Source organism: Falco cherrug, chromosome 5 (assembly GCF_023634085.1).
Source record: "Falco cherrug isolate bFalChe1 chromosome 5, bFalChe1.pri, whole genome shotgun sequence".
NCBI classification, from domain to species: Eukaryota; Metazoa; Chordata; class Aves; order Falconiformes; family Falconidae; genus Falco; species Falco cherrug.
Genome location: NC_073701.1, coordinates 73,289,100 through 73,314,350, shown reverse-complemented (window position 1 = coordinate 73,314,350; position 25,251 = coordinate 73,289,100). Strand labels below are relative to the sequence as shown.

At 37.1% G+C, this 25,251-nt stretch overlaps 1 protein-coding gene across 3 annotated transcripts in view; it reads right to left on the bottom strand.

Annotated features, from left to right (window-relative positions):
• Positions 1–25,251, bottom strand: part of HGF (hepatocyte growth factor) — a 57,534-nt gene that overhangs the window by 12,718 nt on the left and 19,565 nt on the right. For 2 of the 3 annotated variants that reach the window (XM_027811476.2, XM_027811474.2), the window contains exons 5-10: positions 22,105–22,247; positions 20,286–20,406; positions 15,364–15,482; positions 5,265–5,439; positions 3,156–3,283; positions 1,515–1,617 (exon numbers count right to left, since the gene is read on the bottom strand). In XM_027811476.2, coding sequence (XP_027667277.1) covers positions 1,515–1,617; positions 3,156–3,283; positions 5,265–5,439; positions 15,364–15,482; positions 20,286–20,406; positions 22,105–22,247 — 789 coding nt within the window. The remainder of the gene's footprint in view (positions 1–1,514; positions 1,618–3,155; positions 3,284–5,264; positions 5,440–15,363; positions 15,483–20,285; positions 20,407–22,104; positions 22,248–25,251) is intronic. The other variant, XM_027811475.2, reaches the window with a different exon arrangement.

Sequence of the window (25,251 nt, the reverse complement as noted above, 5' to 3'; positions counted from 1 at the left end):
CTGAGCAGCAGGCAGAGAGAAGGATGAATGGCTCAGATAAACTGCAGCGATAGGTCAACTAAGTTGCAAACCTACACAAGGAAAGGTGAAATTTTGGGGTGCATATCTGAAGCAGGGAAAGTTGTTTATTTCTGGCTTGTCAGACAGAAGCACACAGGCTTCCTAAATTACAGCTGCGCTGCTCTTTTAGTTCATAACCAACCATGCGTGCTGCTTCTAGCACACCCATAACCAAAGTAACTGCTAGAGTGAGACGGATAGCTTCCCAAAGAAGTTCCCAGATGGAAGATTTGTGGGAGTAAGAGAAGGAAGGCTGGTCTATGCTGATTATAAGAATGCAATTTCATCAAGCATCCAATAGGTTTAAACTGTCTCATTTGTGGCGATCTGAAGACTTATTGGAGTGCTCAAAAGTCATGATCTTAAACTTCTGCCTCCCTCACGTGGACAGCACACTGGAACATATATGCTGCCTCCGACCCTGTGTGGGGAAAAACGTATAGTCCAGTTGGTGAGTTCAGACAGTGCTGCTGAAGTCTTTCGCAACACAGCTTTCCCAAGGCTGACTTACCGACTCACACACCTTCACCTGACTGACCATCAAGTCAGCAACAGGAATCAGGGACAGCAAAATTCAGAGGGCAATGGCTGGTATGTTGGGCACTATGACTGTGGTGATCACGAGCACTAACTCAACAAGTACTAAAAGTAATATAGACATAGTCACATCAACTTCAGAAACTAAAGGAAAACAAAGGGAAAACTGTTTCCATCTGCACCACTAACGTGTAATATTTCATACCTGTTAAAATTTTTGATGAATCTCTATGTGCAGTACCTGGAAGTCATTGTTCTTCTCACTCCTGAGATTTATTGATCTACTGTTCTGAACCAGCAGAGGCAACACTGAGGATCCAGGTGTGACTGGAAAAGTCTTGGAATCTCACAATTTTTTTTTTGTATATGCTGCTGATTTTACTTTAAAAAATAATGTGACTTGCCGTTTCCACCACTTGAATATGAAGCCAAAGTAATGACAGACAACAGAAATTCCAAGTTGTTTTAATGGCATTTAATGTCAGTGTCATTAGATTGTAGACTCAAGGTTCAATATCAGACTTGAAACCTGACCTTAGGTGATTTCAAGTCCACCCTCCTGCTTGAATCAGCATGAGCTGTGAGATCATATTGATGAGACACCCATATCCTACTTGATTCCCATTATCCTCTCATAGAACAAAACTTCAAGGACAAAGATGGGGTAAACCCAGCCAGTAAACTAAACACTAAAAAACATCCCAAAGACTGCAATTAGTGGTTAGCCTGACAAAGACATGTTGTGTAATATATTTAAACACTAAGAGAAAAAAAGAAAAAAAAAATAGAAGATACTAAAAGCTCCAGGGCATAAGGGGCTATTTTAGAATCACTGGAAAAGAAAAAGAGATGCCATCTGGAGGCAGTATTTATTCAGGACTCGCTGAACCATCTCTTTCTGTTTCATATGTACACACCTACGTAAGTCTTCAATATTCTTGTCCCATGTGGAGCAAGTTAGCCCAAATCTTGTCTTGGATAGATTCCCCATGTAACTCTTGCCATTGCCACGATAACAATCTGAATAAAGAATGTTGAGACAAAAAGAAGTAGAGGGTGATTGTGCAACACTGAAAAGAAAACTCTTCCTTTCCATCAGTAATCAAAATCATTAAAGACAAGTATTATATTTAGCAAACACTATACCATATAAATCAGACAACTGTATAAATAAGAAAGGAAATGGGTAAAAGTTGCCAAATTTAGATACATATCTCCTGCCTGAGGCCTTCATTCTCAACACAGTAGCATTTTAAATTTTGTCTTACTTAGATAAACTGGGAAAATTCCTTTCATAAATAGTTAATTCATGGATAATTTGGAAGGGCCACACAGAATGTTCTAGAAGTTTTCAGGAGCTGGTTTATACAAAACAAAGTAAAAATACCCCTTTGTTCCTCCCTCCTCAAAAACTAGGCACTCTTAGCCTGTTTGAAACAACTTACCTTTGTATAGATTCTGGATACTGGCAACAGTATATAGTTCTACACTTAAGTTCTACTTTGGCAAAATCAAAAAATCAACATGACTTTAATTTTAATGTAATTCAAAAATGTGCCTGTTTACTCCAGTAGAAGTCATGTTTTATTCATCAGCTTTTGTCACAAGCCTTTATGAGATTTTTCAAGAGGATACTTTAAAATGATCGCTACTATAAAAACTTTTTGTATAAAGCATTTTATTTCATACTAATCAGTATTTTTACTTTTTGATAATTCCTGTTTTACCAAAAAAATAGAATGAAAGTCAAAGTTTAATCCTTTCTCTGACATAACTCTTTCAAGTGCAACTCTTGAATTTAAGAGAAAATATGGCTGAAATTTAAAGATGGAGATCTTCATGTAACCTGATTAGGGTCGTAGGTCTGAGTTCTTAGCCTCAGTTGATGCTATGATTGGCATCAGTTCTCAGTATGCAATCTCCTTAGAGTAATGTGAAGAGCTCATAGGAAGAACAATGTTTGCTTGAAGACTCAGAGTGGACTTTACAGGCAGAGGTGACAGCTAGAAGATAAGAGGCTATATGGGAAGTCCCATGTGGGGTTTTTTTCAGCTCAACTCCTTTTAGACAAGGGGGTATATGGGAAAAAAAAAAAAAAATCACTTTTGGTGGCCTCATATGTAATTTTAAAAGGACTGTGAACCAAGGAAATAATCTCAAATCACTTTTGGTGGCCTCATATGTAATTATAAAAGGACTGTGAACCAAGGAAATAATCTCAGCTCTGGAAAAATGCCTTTCAAACTAAGAAAGGTAAAACAGTGGAGCAGATCTCCAGCTAATATAAAATGGCACACAGATTCACCTTGTCTAAAAATCAGATCCAATAGCAAATCTTTGCTTCAGCTTTCCCTGCTGGAATCGAAATATGAACTGAGAAATGAATCTCATTTACACCATGATGAATCCCAAGTATGCAAATAAAGCCAAAGTGGAACTACACAGGTGTAATACAGATGTACTGAGTCCAACTTCTTCAGTTTTTAAGCCTGCATATCTGCCATTTGGAACAGTGCAGCATTCACTTATAATCATGTTACTGCCTTTCCCTCTGTTACCTTGTTCATTTGATACATCACACTTAGGAATCTGGGAGCAATAACCAATACGGATGTTTGGGTCAGTGGTAAAACACCAGGGTGATTCAGATCCATCTGGATTTCGGCAGTAGTTCTCCCTCAAATCCCTATAAAAATAAATATGTTAGCTCACACAGGGCTAACCTAAAACCATTGATGCATTCTATTGCTTTTTATTATGAATTAGCAATAATATAGGCTCCTTAAGGTCTGTATGTTACTGATCAGTGTCAAGTGCAAGGAGATTAAGAGCCAGTAAGAACACAGCATCCAGAAAAAGATAGCAATTGTACAAAAATATGGTTATGGGAATTAATTTTCAGTGGATGAATGTTTAACTGGATACAAGACATCATTTGAAGATTAACAATATTTTCAATGTAGCTTATTTTTATTCAGGATTCTCCATCAAAATTTGCATGCAAGCTCACATTGGATACACCTGCAATCCATTACAAGTGCTTTTAAACACAAAGATTACTGAAGTGTTTAAAATTCCCTGTACTTTGAATGGTTCTGCTGAGTTTAGAGAAACAGTTCTGTAGACCGTCCGCAATTCATTTAAGAAACTGAACCTTGGAATACAAAAAATGTGTGTTGAAATTCTATACAGCTGTTACCTTTAAAGTAAAAGTTAGTCACAAGGGAACATCTTTAAATGTCTCTTGCAGCTTGCATGAAATAGTCAAACCTCTTAAAACCTAAGTTTTATTTTCCCATCTCCTGGCAGCTGTTGCCATGTTCTGTGCATCTCCATATTTCACTGTATTTTTCCATCTGCAGCACTTACTGATAACAGACTATTGAAGAAATGGGCCTAATACTGTAATTCTAAGTTATGTGAGTTTTGATCAGTAGTACCAGCAGTTCTGTTGATTTTACTCAAGCTATTGGCCTGAATAGCCACTATGCTCTCACGCATCAGTGTAACCAGCCATCCTAATATTCTTAGACCCTCTACACTGCTAGGAACATTGTTAATACTGCATGAGGGCCTAATCCTGCAGCAATATTATGTAGGTACAGTACAAATTAGTTTAAGTGACAGTTTGTCTGAGAAAAAACTGTAGGATCAGGCTCAAGCAATAACTTCCAGGTAAATTCAAGGTGGTCCTGAGATTGACAGAGAAGGCTCAGGATCACTCATATTTTCCATTACAATGGTGATTGTTACATTTTCAGTAGATTTGTTACAGTGCACAGTATTTAATCAATAAACTGAAGAGTAGTGAAGGGATTAAGACAACAAACTTAACCATTTTGCTCACACAAGCTGTTGTTAAGAGAGATAATCTGAACTGAGACAAGAATATTTTATTTGCCTTGAAAGAACCATACTATTAAATTCCAGCACAAGTCCAGACTGCTATTTAGCCATCAATAAAGACATTTAGTACAAAATGGGCTTTGGGTCCATGCTGGTCAGCCAGGATTCCTCTATGCTTAGTGAAAAAAAGAACTGAAAGACTGTGGCTAAGGTAACTGCCTAAAGTAAGTACATTATTGACATCCTGAGAGTTTTTGAACTATACAGAAGGGTTAGGTGACAAGTAAAAGCAGTCCTAGTCATGCAAGCACATTTATTAATGAGATAGAAAAAGGATTAAAAAGATGGAAAATAAAAGAAGTGTTGTCAAATATTAAAAATGTCAGGTATTGTCAAGGAGATTACGCTTAGGTAACATTTAGGACATATTAAATTAACGTCAGTAACCAAACTGCAAACAAGTACTTACCTTCATGAAAGAAAAACAATAGTAATGTACCAGCACTATTGGGATTCGGGTCCCAGTCTGGAAAACATCCATACACTTCACAATTGTTTAAAATGGTGAATACATGCTTGAAGAAAAAGTTCATAAAAAACCCTACAGTTTCACACAGGTTCATCTGGAACTAATGCTTTAAGATCTGAAGAACTGATTTTCCCATGTTCAAATGGTCTCCAGCATCAGCAAGTAGGACGAAGGTACCAGGTTGCAGAGCAGGAACTGGGATCCTACAGTCTACTTAGGCAGCATGAATTTCTAAACATTTGAAAACTAAGCTCTTTTCCCACTGCAGTGATATCTGCATGTCTCTACTCACTTGCACTTGAAGTTCTCTGGAGTAATGTTGTGCTGGTGAGGAAACTGGGAGTCCCACCTCTGGCACTGGATTCCACTCCATATGGTGTTGACCGTGCCACGGTACCCCTCACCCTGTCCTTGAATGCATGTTGTCATCTCAGCTGCCACCTCCGTGCTGTTCATGACACTTTCATCTGCAGACCCAGAGAAAAAGTGCTGTTTCATTTTCTTAAGACTGAGCCTGGATAGGATTTCAGGTTCGAACTCTATATTGCAGTTCAAATCGTGGAGTTCTTTGGTGAAATTGCCAATCTGATGTCTTTTACAGAATACTTTTCTCCTCTTCACATTTACATCCATGAAATCAAAAGAGGTGTTAGACCTCATGCTAGTTTATCCACCTGCAGACAAAGAATCTGCAACATTTAAGAGCTTTTGTTTAGTGAGACACCTGGCCTATGCTATACCATCGGAGGTCAGGAGACACTCTTGGTTACTTTTTCCAGTTCAGCAAATATTTTCTCATTTGCTTAGCTTAACAAAACTGAGTGACCACCCATGTGCACACTGGTAAACATGTTCATACATGTTTGCAGGATTAAAATACTATTGGTTTTCTCCAAAGAATTCCCAGAATATTTTCACAGGAAAAAAGATGCAGATAAAAAAAAAAAAAAAAAAAAAAGGGGGGGGGAAGATAAATCCTATTATAATGTGCTAAATCCTCCTTGAAGTTTCTCTTTTTATGCCTCATATAGTTAGAGGGGTGAAAAAACCAAGCCAGCTTTTGGAAATCAAAGATCAGTATTCTCTACAGAGAAACAAATGTTTTAAAGACTAACAAATTCATCAGACTCAAGATCTTTTACAGATGTTGATATACTCTGCATTCACCCTGGTGTGGGCCGTCTTGAACTAAATTCAGAAAAACAGTGGTTTTTTAAATGACTCAGTCACATAACTTGAAAGTCTTTTTGTATTTCTTAGGCAATTTTCATAATTGCAAATTAATGGCACAGATATTGCATCAGATATATACAAAGTAGTACAAAACTAAAGACACTGCAGTAAGAACAACACTTCTACAATGTCCCCAAAAACTCCCAAGGTAATATTTTTGTAAGTAACTGCCCATCTGATTGTAATTGCTATTGCTCACAACACTAATTTTATTAATTGCCTTAAAAGTATTAATTGCTAGCAATAAGTATGTCAATAAAGTTTCTAAATTAGTATTCCTCAAATTGTCCAGTGATTAGAACAGTATTTGTGTGTTACTCATAATACAGTTCATCCCTGGTAACTTAAGCCAGTTCTATGAACTTGCAGAGAATATGGATCTTAAGGAAACCAAATGTCATAACAGATGGGTTTGGATGATTTGCTGTCTAATCTTCTACATTACAGATCACTTGCCTGTCAGATGATAACATCAAGTTGTACAGCTGAATTATACATTCAAGCATTAGAACAGACTGCCCAGAGAGGTGGTGGAATCACCATCCCTTGAAGTACTTAAAAAATGTGTAGATGTGGTGCTTAGGAACACAGTTTAGTGATTGCTTTGGCAGTCCTCGGTTAATGGTTGGACTTGATGATCTTAAAGGTCTTTTCCAACCTACAAGATTCTATGATTCTCTGATTTTATGATTTCTCCATGCTAGAGCAAAATTCCCTTTCTCTCTTCATCTGGTTGATGTTCTTACATCAGAGTTTCACAGTCAAATTAATTTCCTGTCCTTCCTTCCCAAGGTACTTTGTCTGCAAAGGTTGTCCTGTTCCAATGGGATTGTGAGTTCCAAGCTCATTCCAGCGCCAAAAGGACATGACAATGCAAATATCATGAACAGGCTTCTTCAGGCTGACAAATACACCCTTTCTAGTGGATTCATCAAGCGGGCTTGCAAACTAGTAACTATATTTTTAATCATTATTGCTCACTTTTAAAATAAATTGGACAACAAAAGGACAAATTCATACCTCTAATAAAAATACATAGCTGCATATTTCAGTTTTCCATCATAACTATTACATGAAAACAAATTGGAATTACATTCTAAAACAGCTCCTAAGCTGGAGCTATTAGGACTGAATATTGATGTGTCACATTCAAATACATATTAGTGTTTTTAAAAAATAAATGCAATGCTTTTATTAAACATGAAAGAGGTGTGGTCTATAATTTGGAAAAAAAGAACAGCTACCTGTCATGACAAATTTCAGCATACATATGCCATCTTGGCTGCATAATATTTCCTAAGTAAATCAATAAATCACAACTATATAACTCTAGCAAAAAGTCTTCTTAAACAATAGTAATAATGCATAAAAATTCAAGTGAATACAAGCCATTACAAAGACTATACACAAGAAGTTATTGTTTCAACTGTAATGAACTGTACAGCACATCTACTCTGTGCTCAGTCATACTAGGGAAAATGTAATCAGGATGTAAATCATGTGTATTATGTATCACATTCCTGAAATGAAATAACTAATGCATTGATTGATTGAAGCAAGGCCATAAAGTCATTTTGTAGAGCATTCCTTCTTATACACCCATAGACACACAGCTCATCACTAAACTTTACACTATGTGTCTAGACAGTGACCTCTATCTGTAGATCAGATTTTACAACAATTTGTCAGTATCAAAATATTCTATTTAAAGGAACCTGACAGACTGAACTTTCACATTGTCATGAATATTTGCACAGCCAAGCCACTACTGGAACGGCTTATATTATAACAGCTAAGAGAGAAATGATTTCAAAATGTGCAATGTATGATGGATTATCTGCTACTACTACTTTGTGGCAGGTCTCAGTAAGAATCCTAGTGATGAAGAGGATCATTCAAATATTTTTATTTGATTTAATAAAGCAATTCTATCATTCCAGAAGCCCACAGAACCCTGCTCAAACTCTTCTTGCTATCACCTGCATTTCCTACTAATGTCTACTTTTCAAACACAAAAAACAAGACTCCAAAATAGTTTTTAAACTTAATTCTGAAATTTATTTCTGAAATTCTGAGGGCTTGTACTTCAGAAACAACATTTCTTATTCTGGCTCTTCAGCCTCACAGAAAGCCCAAAAATTATCAAGAGGCTCAAGAAATCCTTCATTCAGTCGGTGATTTACACAGACAGGCATGATGGGAACAGTCTCCCTGTTTATGTTAATGAAAGGTGGACTGGGTGCGCACAGGGACATGCAAGAGCCTGAGGAGCAGTACCCGTCTCACCAGGCATTACAGAGGTGCTCTGCAGACTCTAAGGCTGTTGCCAAACTTTAAGAAGTACCCAGGTTGTTCAAGCTTACAACTTATATAGTCATCTCCATTCAGTGTTTTTTTCTTTAGGCTAATTGCTCTTGTCACCCACATAGTCAATTATCTAAAGTTTAATAACTCTGAGTATGAACATCGGATGTGCAGAGCACTGGTGAAAGAGCCCTGAGACAAGACTCATCAGTTCTCTTATAAGGTGCAAACAAGATCAAGCTAACAATCAGTAAGGCTGAATTCCCATCCTTATCCTAGCAATTCCTCTCAAATATAAATTAAAACCTGCAACTCCAAAGGCTTCATCCAGTGAGAAAGACTTTACGAATTAAGTTAGAAGATTAATCTAAATTCAATAAGCAATACTCACTATGCAGGCGAGTACTTTAATTCCATCCTAGAAGTACCCTTTTTGTTGTTGTTCCAGTTCAGATTTTATAGCTCTGAACTGAGATAAAGAATATTAATTATTAATTAAATGTTGCTCATTATTACTGTATGAAGTTAATGTGAACAGAAGAATTTGCTAATTTTTTAGCAGCATTTTGTTACTTTTGAATTTTGTTGCAATTTTTATTATTTTATTATTATTATTCTGGATGACAAATTAACCATGAAATTCAGACAGCTACTTAAGGATTTCCTGTTAGTAGTATCTCCACCTTCACATGCTCACTCTGAAATCCCCAACCAAAGTGCAATAATGCAAAGTTTCCATCTTTTCCATAAACCCCTCCTTATTTTGATACTTTAAATATTTAAACTTATTAATAAGGGCCAGCTCACGTATTCATAGATGCTTAAGTACAGGGATGAAACACTATCCAGAACTTCATCTGTAAAGCCACAGATAGTCTTCTCTGTTCTGGTTCTCACAGTAATGCCAGCATGAAGGAATCAGCAGGGGCCCTGAGTCATTCAACAGCTGAAGTAATCAGTTAGAGTACTAACTTTAGTATTCTAAAAGTGAAGTTTTTAAACCAAACAACCCAGAAGAAAATCCTGCACAAATTTTAGGTCAATGGTGGAACTCTTACTGACATAAAAGAAGGTAGGTATTTGCTGAAGTATTCTGTTCCTTCATAGTAATTCTATGTATTTTTGGAAAAAGACATAGTTGGAAAAGAAGCAGAGTCCTAAATTACCTCATCAGGAAAATTCCCACTTTTGCTTACATTGTTGCAATGTCTTTCATGGAGTGTCAGTCAAAAAAAAAAAAAAAAAAGAAAAAAGAAAATGTGCCCTGATTTGTAACAAAATATTTTTTAAAGTAGCTTTTAAACATGCCTAACTATGTAAAGAAAGTGTTCTAAACACAGCAAAGTCCTCATTAAACATGATCCACGTAATTCTGCAAATATCAGTAAGAAACTTGAAAGATGTTACGGGGAGAAGCTGCTTATTCTCAGTTACACTGTCTCCAGACGTCCCTACCTCAAGCAATACCATCTACAGTTCTGGGCAGTATGATAGTGGCAGTTCTTTTCTTTCCATGTTTCCTTCAACGTACTGTCTCACAGTACATGACACATGGAGGGAAAAAAATCTCATTAATTTCTAGTGTTTCAGGGGGTGTGGTTGCGTGTCCATAAAAATATATGAGAAAGTGAAGAAATAAATTAGACCCAAGCTCAAGAATCACAGAACTGAGGAACTCACTGTCACCTAAAACCTGCACAATCAAGTCCATCTGTCCTTGAGCACAGAGAGATCTTTCCAGGTTATTCCAGTATCCACAACTAGACTTTAAATCTGAACAAATTTAAGTTTAAAACCATTTACAAGAATCTGGATCTCTTCAGGTTCAGCGTTCTTAAATCTTACTTTCAAAACTATCACAGAAATGATGAAAGGGATCTATGAAAGATTCCTTTTTGAGGAAACGCATATTAGGCCCTTACATATCCAGTGACTGCTGGACCCCCATGTGAAGTGAGGTGTAAGGTAACACTTTCATTAACTACTAAATATCAGTCTGTTTTCACTGCCTCCTTTCTATAAACAATTTTATCCTACATAAATGTTAAGCTTAAACTGAGTGGCACGTGTTTGTTTACATACTATGATTCAACAAGTAACTCTTTAATCAGAACTTCACATTCAAATGGACAGTTGAAATCTCTGCTTCCAACAAATGAGTAATCTAATATTGACTTCCCAACAGTCCTAGATTCTCAATTTTGCTATTTCATTACTTGCTCTTTCCCATCAAACCCAAATCCTTATTGAACTCTCTCAGGGCTTTCCAGGCTGCAGTCGCTGCTGCCTGTAGCCTATGAGTACTGACAGCAAGGGCTAAATCCATGGTAAAATCAACTGGGTTGGCTGGAAATCAGGTAGGCAGCAACCAAACACTGTCCCTACCATAGTAATTCCATATAGCTCTGCAGCTCTCAAATGATTGACATATGTCGCTTCATTTCTGGCCCTCAGCAGTTCTCTCATAGCCCTATAGTTCATCCACAGAAATGCAGCTATCCTTTTTCTTTTTTTCTTTTTTTTTTAAAAAAAAAAAAAAAAAAAGAGTATTAGTTCTCAACTCCTGTCTTCTCTGTAGTCCATGTCCTCATTCATGCCAAAGTAAGTAATTTTCTTTTTTTATATACTTGCTGTCACTGCTTCCATTTCTTCATTTCATCCTACACTTCTTTTTTTGCTGTTATAGCTGTCCTTTTATCCTCTCTTCTAACTAAAAATTGTCTCAAGCCAAAACCACAGACACATATGTGAGCAACTTCAAACCAATCCTGAGGTCCCTGAAGTCTTAATCCAGATCCAATTTTTGCAGCTTGAGCCATCTCTAATCCCTAATTGCTCCTGTCATCTCTTTCTCACAGCCCTGGCTGTAAGCCACAATGTTTTATGCTGCTTTCTGTGCTTGGAAATAAAGTTACAATGCCCTCCTGTCTCTTCAGTCTTAAAAACATATTTATTTTCTGAATGCTTCCTTCCACTGACTTTTTCACCGAAAATTTTGTATATGAGCTGTTGTCAGCATTTTGGCTATAGAGCATACTAGCACTCATGACATGTAGCAAAAGCCACAAGCAGCATGCTGCCTTGTGGTCACTCCCCCAAAGAGAGGACACCTACGTTTTTGTATATAGTCCAAGGACTTGGATTTGCAAAGCATTTTTTCTAATTAGTATTTCTTGTAAAATATATAAACAGTCCTCAGCATAGGAATTAAAAACCTGTGTGAGAATCCAAACCACAAAGCTATAAAGACATATAACTCATGATGTTCTCTTTTTAGTGAGATTGCACACAGCCACAGCTTCAGAAAATGGAGCAGCCATTGAAACCCAGAATGGCCCAGTGTTTTGGGATCCCTGCTAGGAGGTGGGGAAACCATTTTTTCTACATGCCTCAAGAAAAACAGAAAACTGAAAACAGGGCTTTGATATTTTGAGTTGGTATTCTGGTCACCAAGCTGGTGATACAACAGTACTATCAGCAATAAACTCCTTCTCTGGGTTATAAAGGAAAGCACTAAGAAGCATCACATCCATCCTATGTAGAGGGCAGTACCATACCTATGCTAAACATCCTTTGAAAATATCTGCCGGATTAAGCACTTTCAAGATCACTATTTTTGTATTCTTCTTCACATAGATTGCTTTAATAATTTCCAAAGATCTACAGTTTTCTGCAGTGAAAATACAGTTTTGCATCTGAAATTTCCACTGCTCTTAATATACCTGAAGATGAAAAAAAGAATTTGTAGTCAATTCAGTCAATGTTTACCTAGAAATGAGACAAAAGGCTCTCTCATCACAACATTAAAATCATTACATTGTGGACTGGTTTTTTTGAACTTCATTTGGATGATTACTTTTCCTTCAGGAGTCTAATTGTGACTTGGGTAGACAAAGGTGACATTACAGTAGTCTACAGATCTCCCATCCAACTATTTTGTAAAGCTTAGGCCAGACTGTAGATACTGAAAGTTGCATGGACTGTAGAGCCTACGTGACCAACAAAGCCAGATGTGAATCCTCAGAACACTGACACATCAGCTCAGGAAATGCCAAAGGATAAAGGTTTATAAAAGTTGCATTTGTGAAAGTCAGCTGTAACTCTGTAACTTTGGAAATAATAAAACCACTTCTATCAGAGGAAAAGAACAGATCTAGTATGCTACATATGATTAATATATTATCTAATAATTAGATATATGCAGGAAGCACAGTTTAGTTAAAAAAAAAAAAAAAAAGCCAAACAAAAACCCAAACCAAACCAAACCCAACCACAAACCAAAACTTCAAAACAACCCCTAATTTCATGAATTGACTAAATAATTGGGAAGGTAGTAACAGAGCTAAGCAAGACTGTCTACAATGGGAAAAGACTGATCTTTCCCCAAGACCAAACATTATCAATAACTCCAGGTACAATTGCATGAATTAATACTATAGCTCACAGGCAAGACCTTCAACAGGGGTGCGACTTCACAGGTGCTTGACACAAAATAAGCAGTAGTCCTGTTGAGTTTCTTCTGTCTGGAGGATCTGATCACAGACATTGTCCAAAGTAGCAAAAAACCCTTATTTTTTACAGTGTAATAATTTTGCTAATTTTAACTACCTTATATTGGATTTATAATGACATATGATAGTGCAGAATAAGTTCAAATACTCCGCATAGGGAAGCACATTAAGAGTATTCTTACTCAGCCTTTGGATTTCAAACACTTGACTAATTGATAAGAAGTGACTGACACTCTAAGACATTATACTGGCCTAAACAAAGAACAAGGAAGGAGAGAAAACTGAACTCTTGCTGGTGGAAGCAGAAAACACAGCATAATTTGGTTTGGTAAGCATTCCAAGTGAAGATGGCGAATGCCATGCTTCCCCCTTTAGTTAGCAAATGCTCACACATAAAGGTTCATGCCAGAGCCATTCCCTCTTCTCTCTCTGCCCCCAGTACTTATATACATGCTAACTTTATAGAAAAAATACAAGATTACATTATGGAAACACTTTCTGTAAGATTCACGACTGTGTCTATTTTATCTGGTATTTAGAAGCCCAAGTAATGTTTTACATAACAACAAAAAAATACAGTGAACCCTGAAAATGAAACAGTCATTAAAAATAACTCTTTTTATGCTTATTATTTTTCTTCTCCCCCCCTTCTTTTTTTTTTTTTTTTTTATTTTATTTAATTCTCAAGTAAACCCAGTTCCAGGAGAGCTTTATTGTTCTTTTTAATAGAATCTAGTCTTTTCTTTTATCCACTTCCCAAGAAAGACAAATGAACTTTACAATGACATAAGCCTACTGGAGTGACACTTAAAGCTAGATGAAAACCAGAGTGTCTGATTTTGGGGATTTTTTTTAACTTTTAACATTAGTCAAAACTGAAGCAGGACAACAAAGGAAATTGTAGTTTCCAACACCGCAGATCTAACAGAAACTGACTTTCTCATGAGCTAACATGACACTGAGTTTCACTGAGCCCTTTTAGAAGCTACCCTTTGCCTCTCCTTGACAGAAAATCCAAAAATACTCTTTTCCCCTTTTCTGCCAGTTTTGCTGGGGGCTCCGCCACAGGGCTGGGGCACATGAAGCTGACAGGCTTCTACAGTATGGATTCAGTTAAAGTCATGCCTTATTTTCAGAAATTGCCTTTTTTTTTTTTTTTTTTTTTTTCAAAAGATGTTATAAGTAAAGTATTTTGAGTAAAAAGAATAAAATAATCTGCCTAGGTATTATGAGACTGCCTTTAATATCATGCTTGTGCATGGATTATTTCACGTCAGTTTACTAAGGGCAAAACATTGGACCCCAAATCTGGCAGTAAGAAGGATGGGAAATAAGTAAGATGGGAGATAAGAGAGAAGACTATCAGTTGTAAATCCCACAAGCTGTGAATGAGGCAAGCAATATCAGGGGTGCAAATCTCAGTTTCCTGATTAAAGCATGTCCTAACAAAACTTAACTCTATCATCTGCCTCAGCCCCAACATTACCGTGAGTGTCTAGAAAAATCGGTTTACTCATGTTCTCAAGGGAGGTCCAGTAGTTTTACATTTCTCATTGCCCCTGTACTGCTCATTTAAGACATTAATTATCAGTAGAACAGAACTTTCAGAGCTACCAAAACAGTTAGGAGGATATAGGCTTTGAAGATGGAACATGAAGATGGAAAATTCTGAACTAAAGCATCTCAAAGTGGGCATCCAATATTTTTACACCTTAATGTCACTTTGATTCTATTCCCTGCCTGTAAAGTGTGGATAACAAAACCCGGCATCTTGTAGTTGACAGATAAAAAGAAATTAATTGCCTGTGGAGTGCTTTGATACTGGAGTACTGAATATCACAGAGAAACCCATGAGGAAATTAATAATTCTGTCTTCAGCACAAGGCTGAACAGTGTGTAGGAACTGAGGCCTAGAACTGCACAACATGCAAGAGGAAAACAAAGCAATGAATGGTTGTTGGAAAAGGAGCACCGAGTAGGGAATGTCCACATGCACCTATTCCCAAGTTGTAATGCAGATGACCAGCATGGCCAGACTAATACTCTCTATATAGAGAACTTCATGATAATGTTGCCTCAGTTTTTTTAGTTCTTGATATTCCTACATTTTAATGCAATTTCCTATACATAAAATATAAACATAATCCAGTGCTAAGTAATACACAACTCTTATTTCCTGTCCAGATTAAACATAATGTCTTTATAGGACATCCTCTTTCAAAGCTATGTTTTAAAAGTCAGTGAAGGGCAATGAATGAACTAGCTGTGGTCCTATATTGCTTGAATTATCTGCATCCAGATTTTGGAAAAGAAAAGGAAGTAATAAATTTTGCTTGAACTCACCACACGTTTTAATTGCACAGAACTCCCAAGGGGTGTTAGGGTCAAGAGTGTAGCACCATGGTCTCAGCTTGCCATCAGGATTGCGGCAGTAATTATCATCAAAGCCCTTGTCAGGATATCTGCAAACCACAATGAGAAATGTGTCAGGGAAGTCTTCCTGGCAACGCTTCACTGGCTTGTACAAGGTACCTAAAGGACAACCTTTGGCAGAGGCAAACAAGAACCAGTTCCTATTAACCTTGGGTCTGATCCTGTGATATGGATGCAAAGACTCTTTTAAATTATTAGAAAGTTAATAACATAAAATCTCTTTCCAAATACGCAGCAGAATCAGACCTCCACTGAAGGGTTTCCCTGCTGTGCTAATGCACAGGATACCGGATGGGGTAACTCTGCTAATTGCTACACTTGTGCTCTTGTGTCTGTCAACTGATGACCAGTCTCTAAAGCCACTCATTTTTTTTTAAACTGCCCAATTAAGTGTGGATTATATAAACACTGCTTGGCATGCTGGACTCATTAAGAAAACAGGTTCTTCAGTGCAACAGCCCTGGGTTCAAACTGGAAGCCATTTTGAATAGCTATGTTACTAATGATAGCTCCATTTTTGTAACAGAGCTCATTCTAGGTCATGCCCTCATTTCAAGCATTGGGGGAAAAAAAAGGAGAAAAATAAGGAATTGACTTCCATCTCACTTTATCTCATTAAGATTTCAAACTATTGTGCCATTTAATTGTTTCCATGTCCCTATTGCCATCACTGAACAATCAGGCAGATATTCAAGATAAGGAGGTTCTTTTTGTATAAATGTGCTGTAGTAACATCTATAAACTAAAAGAGAAGGAGATAAATGCATACTTTTTTTTTTCTCCAGTGAATACAAATTGTCTTGGATTTCCAGTTTTATTGAAACATGTTTGTAAAAGAAACAAAAAATAGATTACCCTTGAGGGAAACATGAAAAGTATGTAAGAGAACAATAAAGTTAACTACCTGGGAACCTGAACCCATTTACAACTGCAAGCAGATGTGTTTTGTACAAGCAGAGGAAAATATGATTTACACGCATATGTTCTTCCTAGGATGCTTTTTCTGTCAAACAATTATCCCAGTTTTGATTCGTGTATTTACAACTTGTTCTCCCATTCCTTGGGGAAAAAAAAAAACAACAAACACAGGTTCCTCCATCTATACAAGGGACAGGGACAGGATATAAGTGGAATTAAAAAAAAAACAAAACCAACAACAAAAAAACAAACAAAACCACAAAAGACAAAAAAAACCCACCACAGCCTAAACAACTCAAAAAATCCACCACTAAGGAAAAACCTCACAAAACTGAAAATTCAAGGACAGTAAAGAATGTGGTAGTTTCAGATCCAGCAGCAGTGCCCTGTTTTCTGTTAGGTAGAAGACAAACTGTAAAGGAACACACTGTGTCCAAGGATTTCATAAGAAAACAGTTAATGGGTTAATAACATAGCAGAAAATGAGATGGATTTGGCCACCCAGTAGGTGCAGTGATGACTTTTGATGTTGTCAGCACATGCTCCATGTCATTTAGCAATGGAGAGTTCATGGAACTACCCAGGAACGAAGGTGAGTCCAGAAATGGCAAGGTATCTGCAGTCCTAGCTCTCAAAAAACATTCAAAACAACTGGGGATGTAAAGAATTCACTTTCTAGAAGGTGAGTGTCTTTCACAGCACTAAATGCTCTTTCCTTCCTAATACTATATTATATGGTTCCAGTATGACACAAAAGTTTTGTTTGCTAACTGAAACTTAAGTAGAGATGTAACAGTTCTTCCAGGATCAAGCTCTGAGTGTCTTTGTGGGATGAAGCAGTGTCCATGAACTGTCTCTTTCCACCTAACATAGCTATATGCCCTTATCTAGAGCAACAGCAGCCTTCCTAGTCACTGCTTCTTTCGACAATATTCAGGCATGCTTCTGCCTCCCTTCATATCCAGCAAGCAACAGTTCCTCAGTTCCTACAGAAAAGGCCAACTAACACTTTTAAGACACAAATATTAGGGAAAAGATGTGCAACAGGGCTTCAATCTGTTCCACACAATTCAAAGTGAGATCATGGAGGATTCCCTGCAAGCTCATCCCTTTGCTCTGCACAGTGCTCCTTTCCCGGCATGCTTGAGCAGAGTTCTCTTATTTAGAGCCAACAAAGAGCCTAAGGTTTCCATGATCTTTCAGAACCCTAAATATATCTTCCCCCACCCCCACCCTTGAAACTATAGTAGCTGTACTCCACTGCTGAAATTGAAATGAAGCATTAAGATACACATCTGGTGTCAAAATCAAGACTTTTTCTCAGTTTCTAGGGTGGAAAAAAAGAGTTTTAGACAGAGATAACATTTATTCTTTTTAAAGAGACAGGTGCTGATATTTAGCTCTGCTGGAGCTTTAGTGTCTAAAATTGTTCACCAATATTTCTTTTCCCCTTTTTGTTTTAAAAGACATGCAGAACTAGAAACCTGATTTTGTACAAAGTAAATGCTCATACAAGAGATATAAAATAGAGTATTTTAATAAAAGGATACCTGCAGTTGTTAAACTCTTATACCACACTTCAATCCTACTTTCCTGCACATAATTAGCACCTATTTTTACAGCATATTTGATATTAAGCAGAAAATATGAGCAGAAGAGCAGAAAACTCTTGCTTCTTTGTGCTGCTTTATGCCTATCTAAGTCACTATCCTCAATGGTCTTCCTTCCATACTGAGACATAATCCTGCCTGTGAAGAGTACATGAGAGAACTGGAACTTCAGAATACAATCCTGTATCCACTAGTAGCTAAAACCGGGTCATGAAGAAGCTGTTTGAGGGGATTCCCACTGCTACCTTGAATTACATCAGTAAACAGGTATTATCAATTTTCTTCAGTAACTGACCTCTGAAGGGAATAAATGTGGAACAATTCATTGAGGTGACAAAAAGCGAAAGTGAGTTGTATTCACCCTAAGCTGAAAAAATTGTCCAGCAGCAGATAGACTGAAGCATTTGAAAAATTTACTATTTTTACCTCTCTTTCTTCATTATTGTAACTGATGAATCCATATATGAAAATAAGTTTAAATATGCCCAGCTAATCCTTCCTGGTTTCCAGGTTATTCCCATTACCCCTCGATGATCTAGTATAAGCCTCTCCAGAGATTGCTGTGCTTTAATGGATCATTTGTTCCAGATCTCCTCTCTTATTTTCAGCATAAATGACTATTGAAAAAGCCTAAGCAAACCAAAGCCCACAATGTTTTTAAAAGCTAGTATAATCAAAATATAGTTATCACTACCTTTAGTGACCATTCCATGAAGTTAATTAATATCAGTGTATTAGAAAGGTACTGTACCCCAGTTACTCTTCTGAAAGCACACAGAAATCAATTCATTTTGGAAGGGCCACTTCTTCATAAAAAAGCATTTTTATTGCGGTCTGAAAACTATCAAGAAGACATTTTCTGAAGGAAATCTTTCAAGGAGGAATGCAGTCATTTGTGAGACTGCAGTTAGTCTGAAAAGTCATTCTGCAAACAATACAAAATTAACAGACAAAAGAAATTTCCTCCTGACAGCAAAATGATCATTGTTTGTACCCAGAAGCTCTATAGACGTTTCACTCCCAAGGAATAAAGTTCTGACTTACTCTAGACTGCACAGCAAGCACATGGCAGAATTCAGAAACAGATTACCTTCCCAGTCTGCTAATACAAAATATTTATTGTAGCAGAACTATGGGATAGCCTGCTATTATTCATGAAGATCACCTGAGCCAAGAGGAAAGAGATGTTATATCACATAAACTCCAAAACTTCGGATCCTTAATGTTTTACTGAATAATCAGGCTTTCTAAAATCTACCAGCACACGAATTTCAGAGTATAAAAATGATGCTTTATTTAGTGGAACAGTTAAACATATATAGATACTTTCAGTGGAAGGTCTCAATCATTCTGAGTTCGTTGATTCTTGTAATCTTCCTCTGGCACTTTAAGTTTATACAATCTGCTACATACATGGAGATCATCCAAAATCCAGAGTAAAACTAAAATGAAACTTTAGTTCAGTTTAAGAGAAGCACAAAGGCTCTCCTGTGTGGCCTAAACCCCCACAAAAAATCCTTCCAAAAGGATGTATTATAGATGACCCTTTGCGGTCGGGTGAATTTTACCCTCTAGGACAAACCCTAACAGGGATGCAATTTGTCTTGCTATTTCTGACTCATCTTTTGGCATTATGTATATATGTCTAAATTAAAAAAAAAGAAATAAAAAGTATAAAATATAAATCCATCTGCATAAAACACTAAACAGAACAATGAACTCCTTTCCCAAGCTGAAAAACACTAGTGGGCAAATGTTTTAGTCAACTTGGAGACTTAAACCTGATTACAAGAGAACACCATCTACAGCTTTAAAGCTGTTTATTTTTAAAAAAGGAGCATACTCTGACTTGACAATGCTGGAAGTCTATATTCATTAGTTGTGTTAGGAACTCTAACACAAAATTACGACTTTAATCTTTTACTTTGTGATTACTTTAAGGTATTTTAAGCTGACTGAAGCTGCATAACAACATATACAGAAACATTCAGAGGTTAACTTTTTACTGTCAATGAAGTTAGGGAGGGAATTTTGATCAATTAATGCAGCACATGTGTATCACTACACTACACAGCCATGGGATGTAGCACAACTGCACAAAACAGCCTCTAGTCCCCATCCTGCATCTCCATCGTAACAGCAGCCACCCTGCACACACCATGGGCCAGGAGCACAAGCCACTAAAACTGGTGAACTCCATAAACTTCAGTTCAGCTAATGCTGATTTTGCCCAACTGGTTCCAGAACATGTGTAATTTTCAAATTATAACCACATGGATTTGTTTGGGAAGGAAGAGAGGTTACCTCTCTGGACGAAATTTGTGCTTGTGTGGTCTCTGAAGATCCCAGCGCTGACACTCCTTGCCCGACTCGGTGTGATCCATTGGCCCTCTGTAATTCTCTCCATTGCAGGTCATGCATTCAACTAGGAAAAAAAAAATAATAAATAAAGGTATGAGTATTTTATTACACTGATGACTTGTAGCACCAAAAAAAAAAAAACCCAAACCAAAAAAACCCCAAACAACTAACAAAAAACCCAACAACAAAAAAATTCAGTCATATCCCTGGTGTTATAAATTGAAAAAAACCTAAAGAGGTATAAAAAAGTGATCCTTTAGTTAGTTTGATATAGGAAATGTCCTTTGGAATAGAATTGCATCTCTTTCTCAGATCTAATACAAATGCTTAAATCTGATATCACTTTATAGGACACTTATGGTTTCAAGGCAGGTAGGTGAGAGCTGCTAGAGGCATTCATTGCTCCTAGCAGATTTTTAATCTTACTTATGTTTAGTAACAGAGAGACACATATCTAAGGAAGGGGTATTTCTTAGAGGTGAGATTTTCTAATTAAGTAACATTCAACATTCTAAATCATTCTAAGTCATAGTATAATTACAGCACAAGTATAGAATAATGGCTGAATCATAATTTCAATGAAGTAGTCTGTCTTCCTAAATTCCCAGCACTTTCAGGTACATATGATACTGTTTCTTTTCGATACTAATTCTTTTTGGCAGCTTAAACTATGATACATTTTCAGCTCTGGTTTGGGAAAGTGGGGGGTGAAGGGAAAGTGGGCAAAAGCTACCAAAGGGATTTGAAATCACTGTTGAACAAAATATGCTTCATAATTTAGAATGAGAAGTCTTAAAATATAAAATAAATTCACCATAATCATCTATAGTCACATTTCTCAAGTTCCCACTAATTAGAGTAATTGTAATGAAGGAGCACTTAGTAAATACTAATTTATGCAATTACATATCTCGCTCTTCAGTCCAAACCTCTGCTACCAAAGTCTTCATCCTTCAGTGAGCTCCAGGTCTTATCCCATTTGAAGCTCACTTAAATTGGTGTTTAAATGTTAACTTCCAATAGATTTTCAAGCTACTTGTAAATCATTCTGTTCCTCCTTCCCTCCCCTTCTCTTTTCTTCCCCCCTCCACTGCATAGCTATTGCACATGACACATAAGTAGGAAAATTAAAGGCATCCTATCTTGAGAATGTAAATGAGTTGATTGGAACTGAATTGGCTGATTAGCAAGATATAAGAGCTTAGTTTGGAGGTTAACAGAACTTAAAAGTCAACAAATGCAATCATGCACATGAAGTGTCTCTAGAATTCTGTGACTTGAAAGTTGAATGAGATTTGAGTATTCATTTGAAAATCCTAATGCATGTTTAGACTGAGCTTTTGTCCTGTAATTCAGTATCTGTTTTTTCATCCAAAAAATGAGTTTATTTTACCATTGAATGGCGCTAGATGATTTTGTCACAGAGTAATGCTGAAATCGTTAATGGATTCACTACAGTCTAGACAAGTGAAAAAAAGGGTACAGTTGTGCGACCAGCACAACTTCATTGATCCAGCTCCACTATGACCTGAAAAAGAGCTGCAGAGCATGAAAGCTTGTTCAAGTCTTCCAGGGAACTGGAACATAACAAGATCTCCTCTTTCTCTAATAACTTGTCTTGCTACTTGAGTTATTCTTGCTGAGAAATCACCTATTCTTTCTCCAAAGTCCATGAGCAAGTGTCACTGAAACTATTGGAAATTCTGCGTACCTGCTGTCAGCAGAGAAAAGGCAACTTTCTGTGTGAGCCGTGACGGGTTACCTTGTGAACAGAGAGGGATGTCGCAGACCTCATGCCGTATCTCTGGGCTAGTGGTGAAGCACCAGGGCCCTCCCTCTTCCCCTCGGGGGTTTCGACAGTAGTTTTCCCGCAGGTCTTTACCCCGATAGCTCGAAGGCAAAAAGCTAGTTTTAAAATGACAATCATTACAGTATAAGAGCATGCAAACTTTGGTCTTACTCATATTATTTTTTACAAACAGAAACAATCACATTTCTGCTTCCTTCTCCCTCCCCCCTGCCTAAACAAATGCACACATCCGAATATCTGTCCATACAAAAATACACATCTTCAGTAAGGATTACTCAATCAATAGCCTAAAACTGGGACAATTTTTTGAGCCTGTAGCTTGCTCTAGCAAGTATTACTCCCAACCCTCAGGCATCCAGAGCCAGCTATCTGATGCAGAGCCAGAGGCAGCAGCACACTCCCTGCCAACCCACACTGCACTCTCCTTCGTGAATTTGTCCTTGCTCACACAACGGTGGAAGGCCCTTGGACAAGGGCGAAAAATTTATTGGGTGCATAGGGGGAAAATTCATTGGGTCCATAGCCATGTCAGACCTGCCTTTCCTATGCATGCTGTGCACATATAGCAGGCCTGGCTGGGATTAGTGTGCACCTTCAACCTAAAGCCCACAAGCAGAGAAACCTCTTCCAGTCACTGGTGAGGCAGCAGCCACAACTGGGCATCAGGAGCATGTGAGCATGACCCAGAGGTGTGACACACCACAGCCAAGAGGCTTTCACCACCCAGAAACACAGACTGCTTTGCATTTCAGCATCAGGAATTTCTCCAGATCCCACTTGAGCTGTCTTGCTTTATGTTCTGCCACAAGCCCCACTGTTGCCACCTTGGGGTTTGCTACTTATAGATCCACTCATCACTGTAATTGTACAAGTCAAGTCATTTAACAGCAGCCTAGCTGACTTAAACTGTCCAGGGTCAAAGGTTTGTATTCTTAGCTGTCTGTAAAATTATGTGCTTACCTCTAGAAAAAATCCAGAGATATATGTAGGCATGTGTGTGTATATATATACACATATTTATAGATAAAACTGATACTAGTTATTTTTCCCCACAAACTAGAGAACAGCTAACATACTAAGGAGCCCAACCCCAGAGCTGGTCTTTTCAATGGCACTGCTAGAGCTCATGACCACACTCAGGCTGCACATTGCAGACAAACCCAGTGGCACTTCACTGCCAGTTTCACTGCAGTGATGCTTAAACAGCAGCTAAATCTCCGTGGTTAAAAAACACATTAAATTCAGAGTTATGCTCAATTCCATGAGGATTTTTTTTTTTTTAATTGAAAAGTTGGGCAAAATACATAGAGGATAACATAATACCTATAATTCAACTTAAAAAATTACATTTAATTTTTGAGCTAAGATTTGTTTTGGGTCTTTTGCTGCAGCATATTTAAATTCTAGTGGAAATATCACAGATAAAGTGCACCTTTTAATCTGAAAATGCCTAATACTTTATTTTGGGTGTTTGTTTGGGGTAGTGGTGTCTTGTTTGTTTGTTTGTTTATTTCATTTTGGTTTGGTGTGTTGGGTTTTTTTTTTTTTTAATCACCAAGGGGACTCAGCTGTATCTGTATTCTAGATGGGGGAAAACAGGAATAAAATTTCACCTAACTTCTTTTAGAAGACTGCAGAAACTTGCAACTTAGGAAACTAAACAAAGCACTTGGGACAGTCTTTATACACAGACACTGATTTAATTTATATACAAAAGCAGAAGAGAAATGTATGGTTCCTGCTGTCCTTGGCAAATTGTATGTTACAAATTAATAAATAAAAATTAAAACAGAGAGGGAAAGAAAGAGAAAGAAACAAAAATAATTTTGTGACACTTTAATCATGTTTTATTCCCATTAATGAAATCTTTGAACTAACTGAAGTGGAAAATACCTCTGTTAATCACATTGTGGTTCTAGTCAATGCAATGTGGAAGCATTACTTAAAAGTGCTTTTCTTATTTTCAGTGCTTGAAGAGAATAATTTTTATGTCATTACTGCTGCCTATAAAATTGTTGCTTCTGTTTTTCCTCTGTAGTCTTGTAATATAAATCTTTCAGATTTTTTTTAGCTAAAGACAGCCCTAGGCAAACTTTTCTGATGGGACACTGCAACCTGCATATGCGTTAATCTCATATGTCAGTGCACTTTAAAATATTCTATTTAATTTTCCTGCTGGAAAATCTTACTGGACATTAGAAAATATAGGGAAAAGGCATTTGAAATTATGTCAGATATGCTGTCAGAACATTAAAAGAAAAAAAAAGTCTAAATGAACAGCATTAAAAACTCAAGATGAGTCAGATATACAAATGGCTTCACCAAGTACTGAAGCAACATTCTTGAGGGAGTGAAGACATACCTGCAGTAAAGACCCACCCAGAAATGGAAGACAGAGCCACACCTAAAACTGTGTGCCAATTTAGTTCAACTGTATTAGGTAAGGGAAAAAAAGAAAAAAGCCAAAAACTAAAGCCAGTAAGAGTAAGGATAAAAACAGATTCAACCACAGCAAGTATCATGGAAACTAGCAAAAGCCTCTGCAGTACCAATCTACTCTTTGACCATTTCTCTTTGAATCCTTTTTGCATTGGCTTTATCCATTCAGATAAAAAAAACTCTTGGGGGTGGGGTGGGTGAAGACAGTCTTGTAATCTCTACTGGGATGGAAGGGATGGAGACAGAAATAATGGAACCCTGATTTCAGCTGGGAGTCTCCAGGTTCTACTGAAATACAAATAAATACAAATATATTTTTTTAAGTACAAGTACCAGTTTAAAGTCTGAAGTTATTTCATTTCTTTCTAGAAAGATAATGAGAAGTCAGTATAGTATATGAAAAAGGGATTTATTTTTCAATGTCACTTTGTGATAATCAGATGTTGAGAAAAACTGACCTAAAAATCTAAGCCTTTCATACTAATAAGTTCCAAACACACCACTACTGTCTGCTTCTTCCCATCTCTCTCATGTCTCTGATGATGAAATCATATTTTCTGATGTTGAAAAACAAAATTAGCATGCAGCCACCTCATTTATCCAGTGACCTTTTAAAAATTAAACTTATTGCACAAGGCAGGAGAAAAGTCATTCTCATAA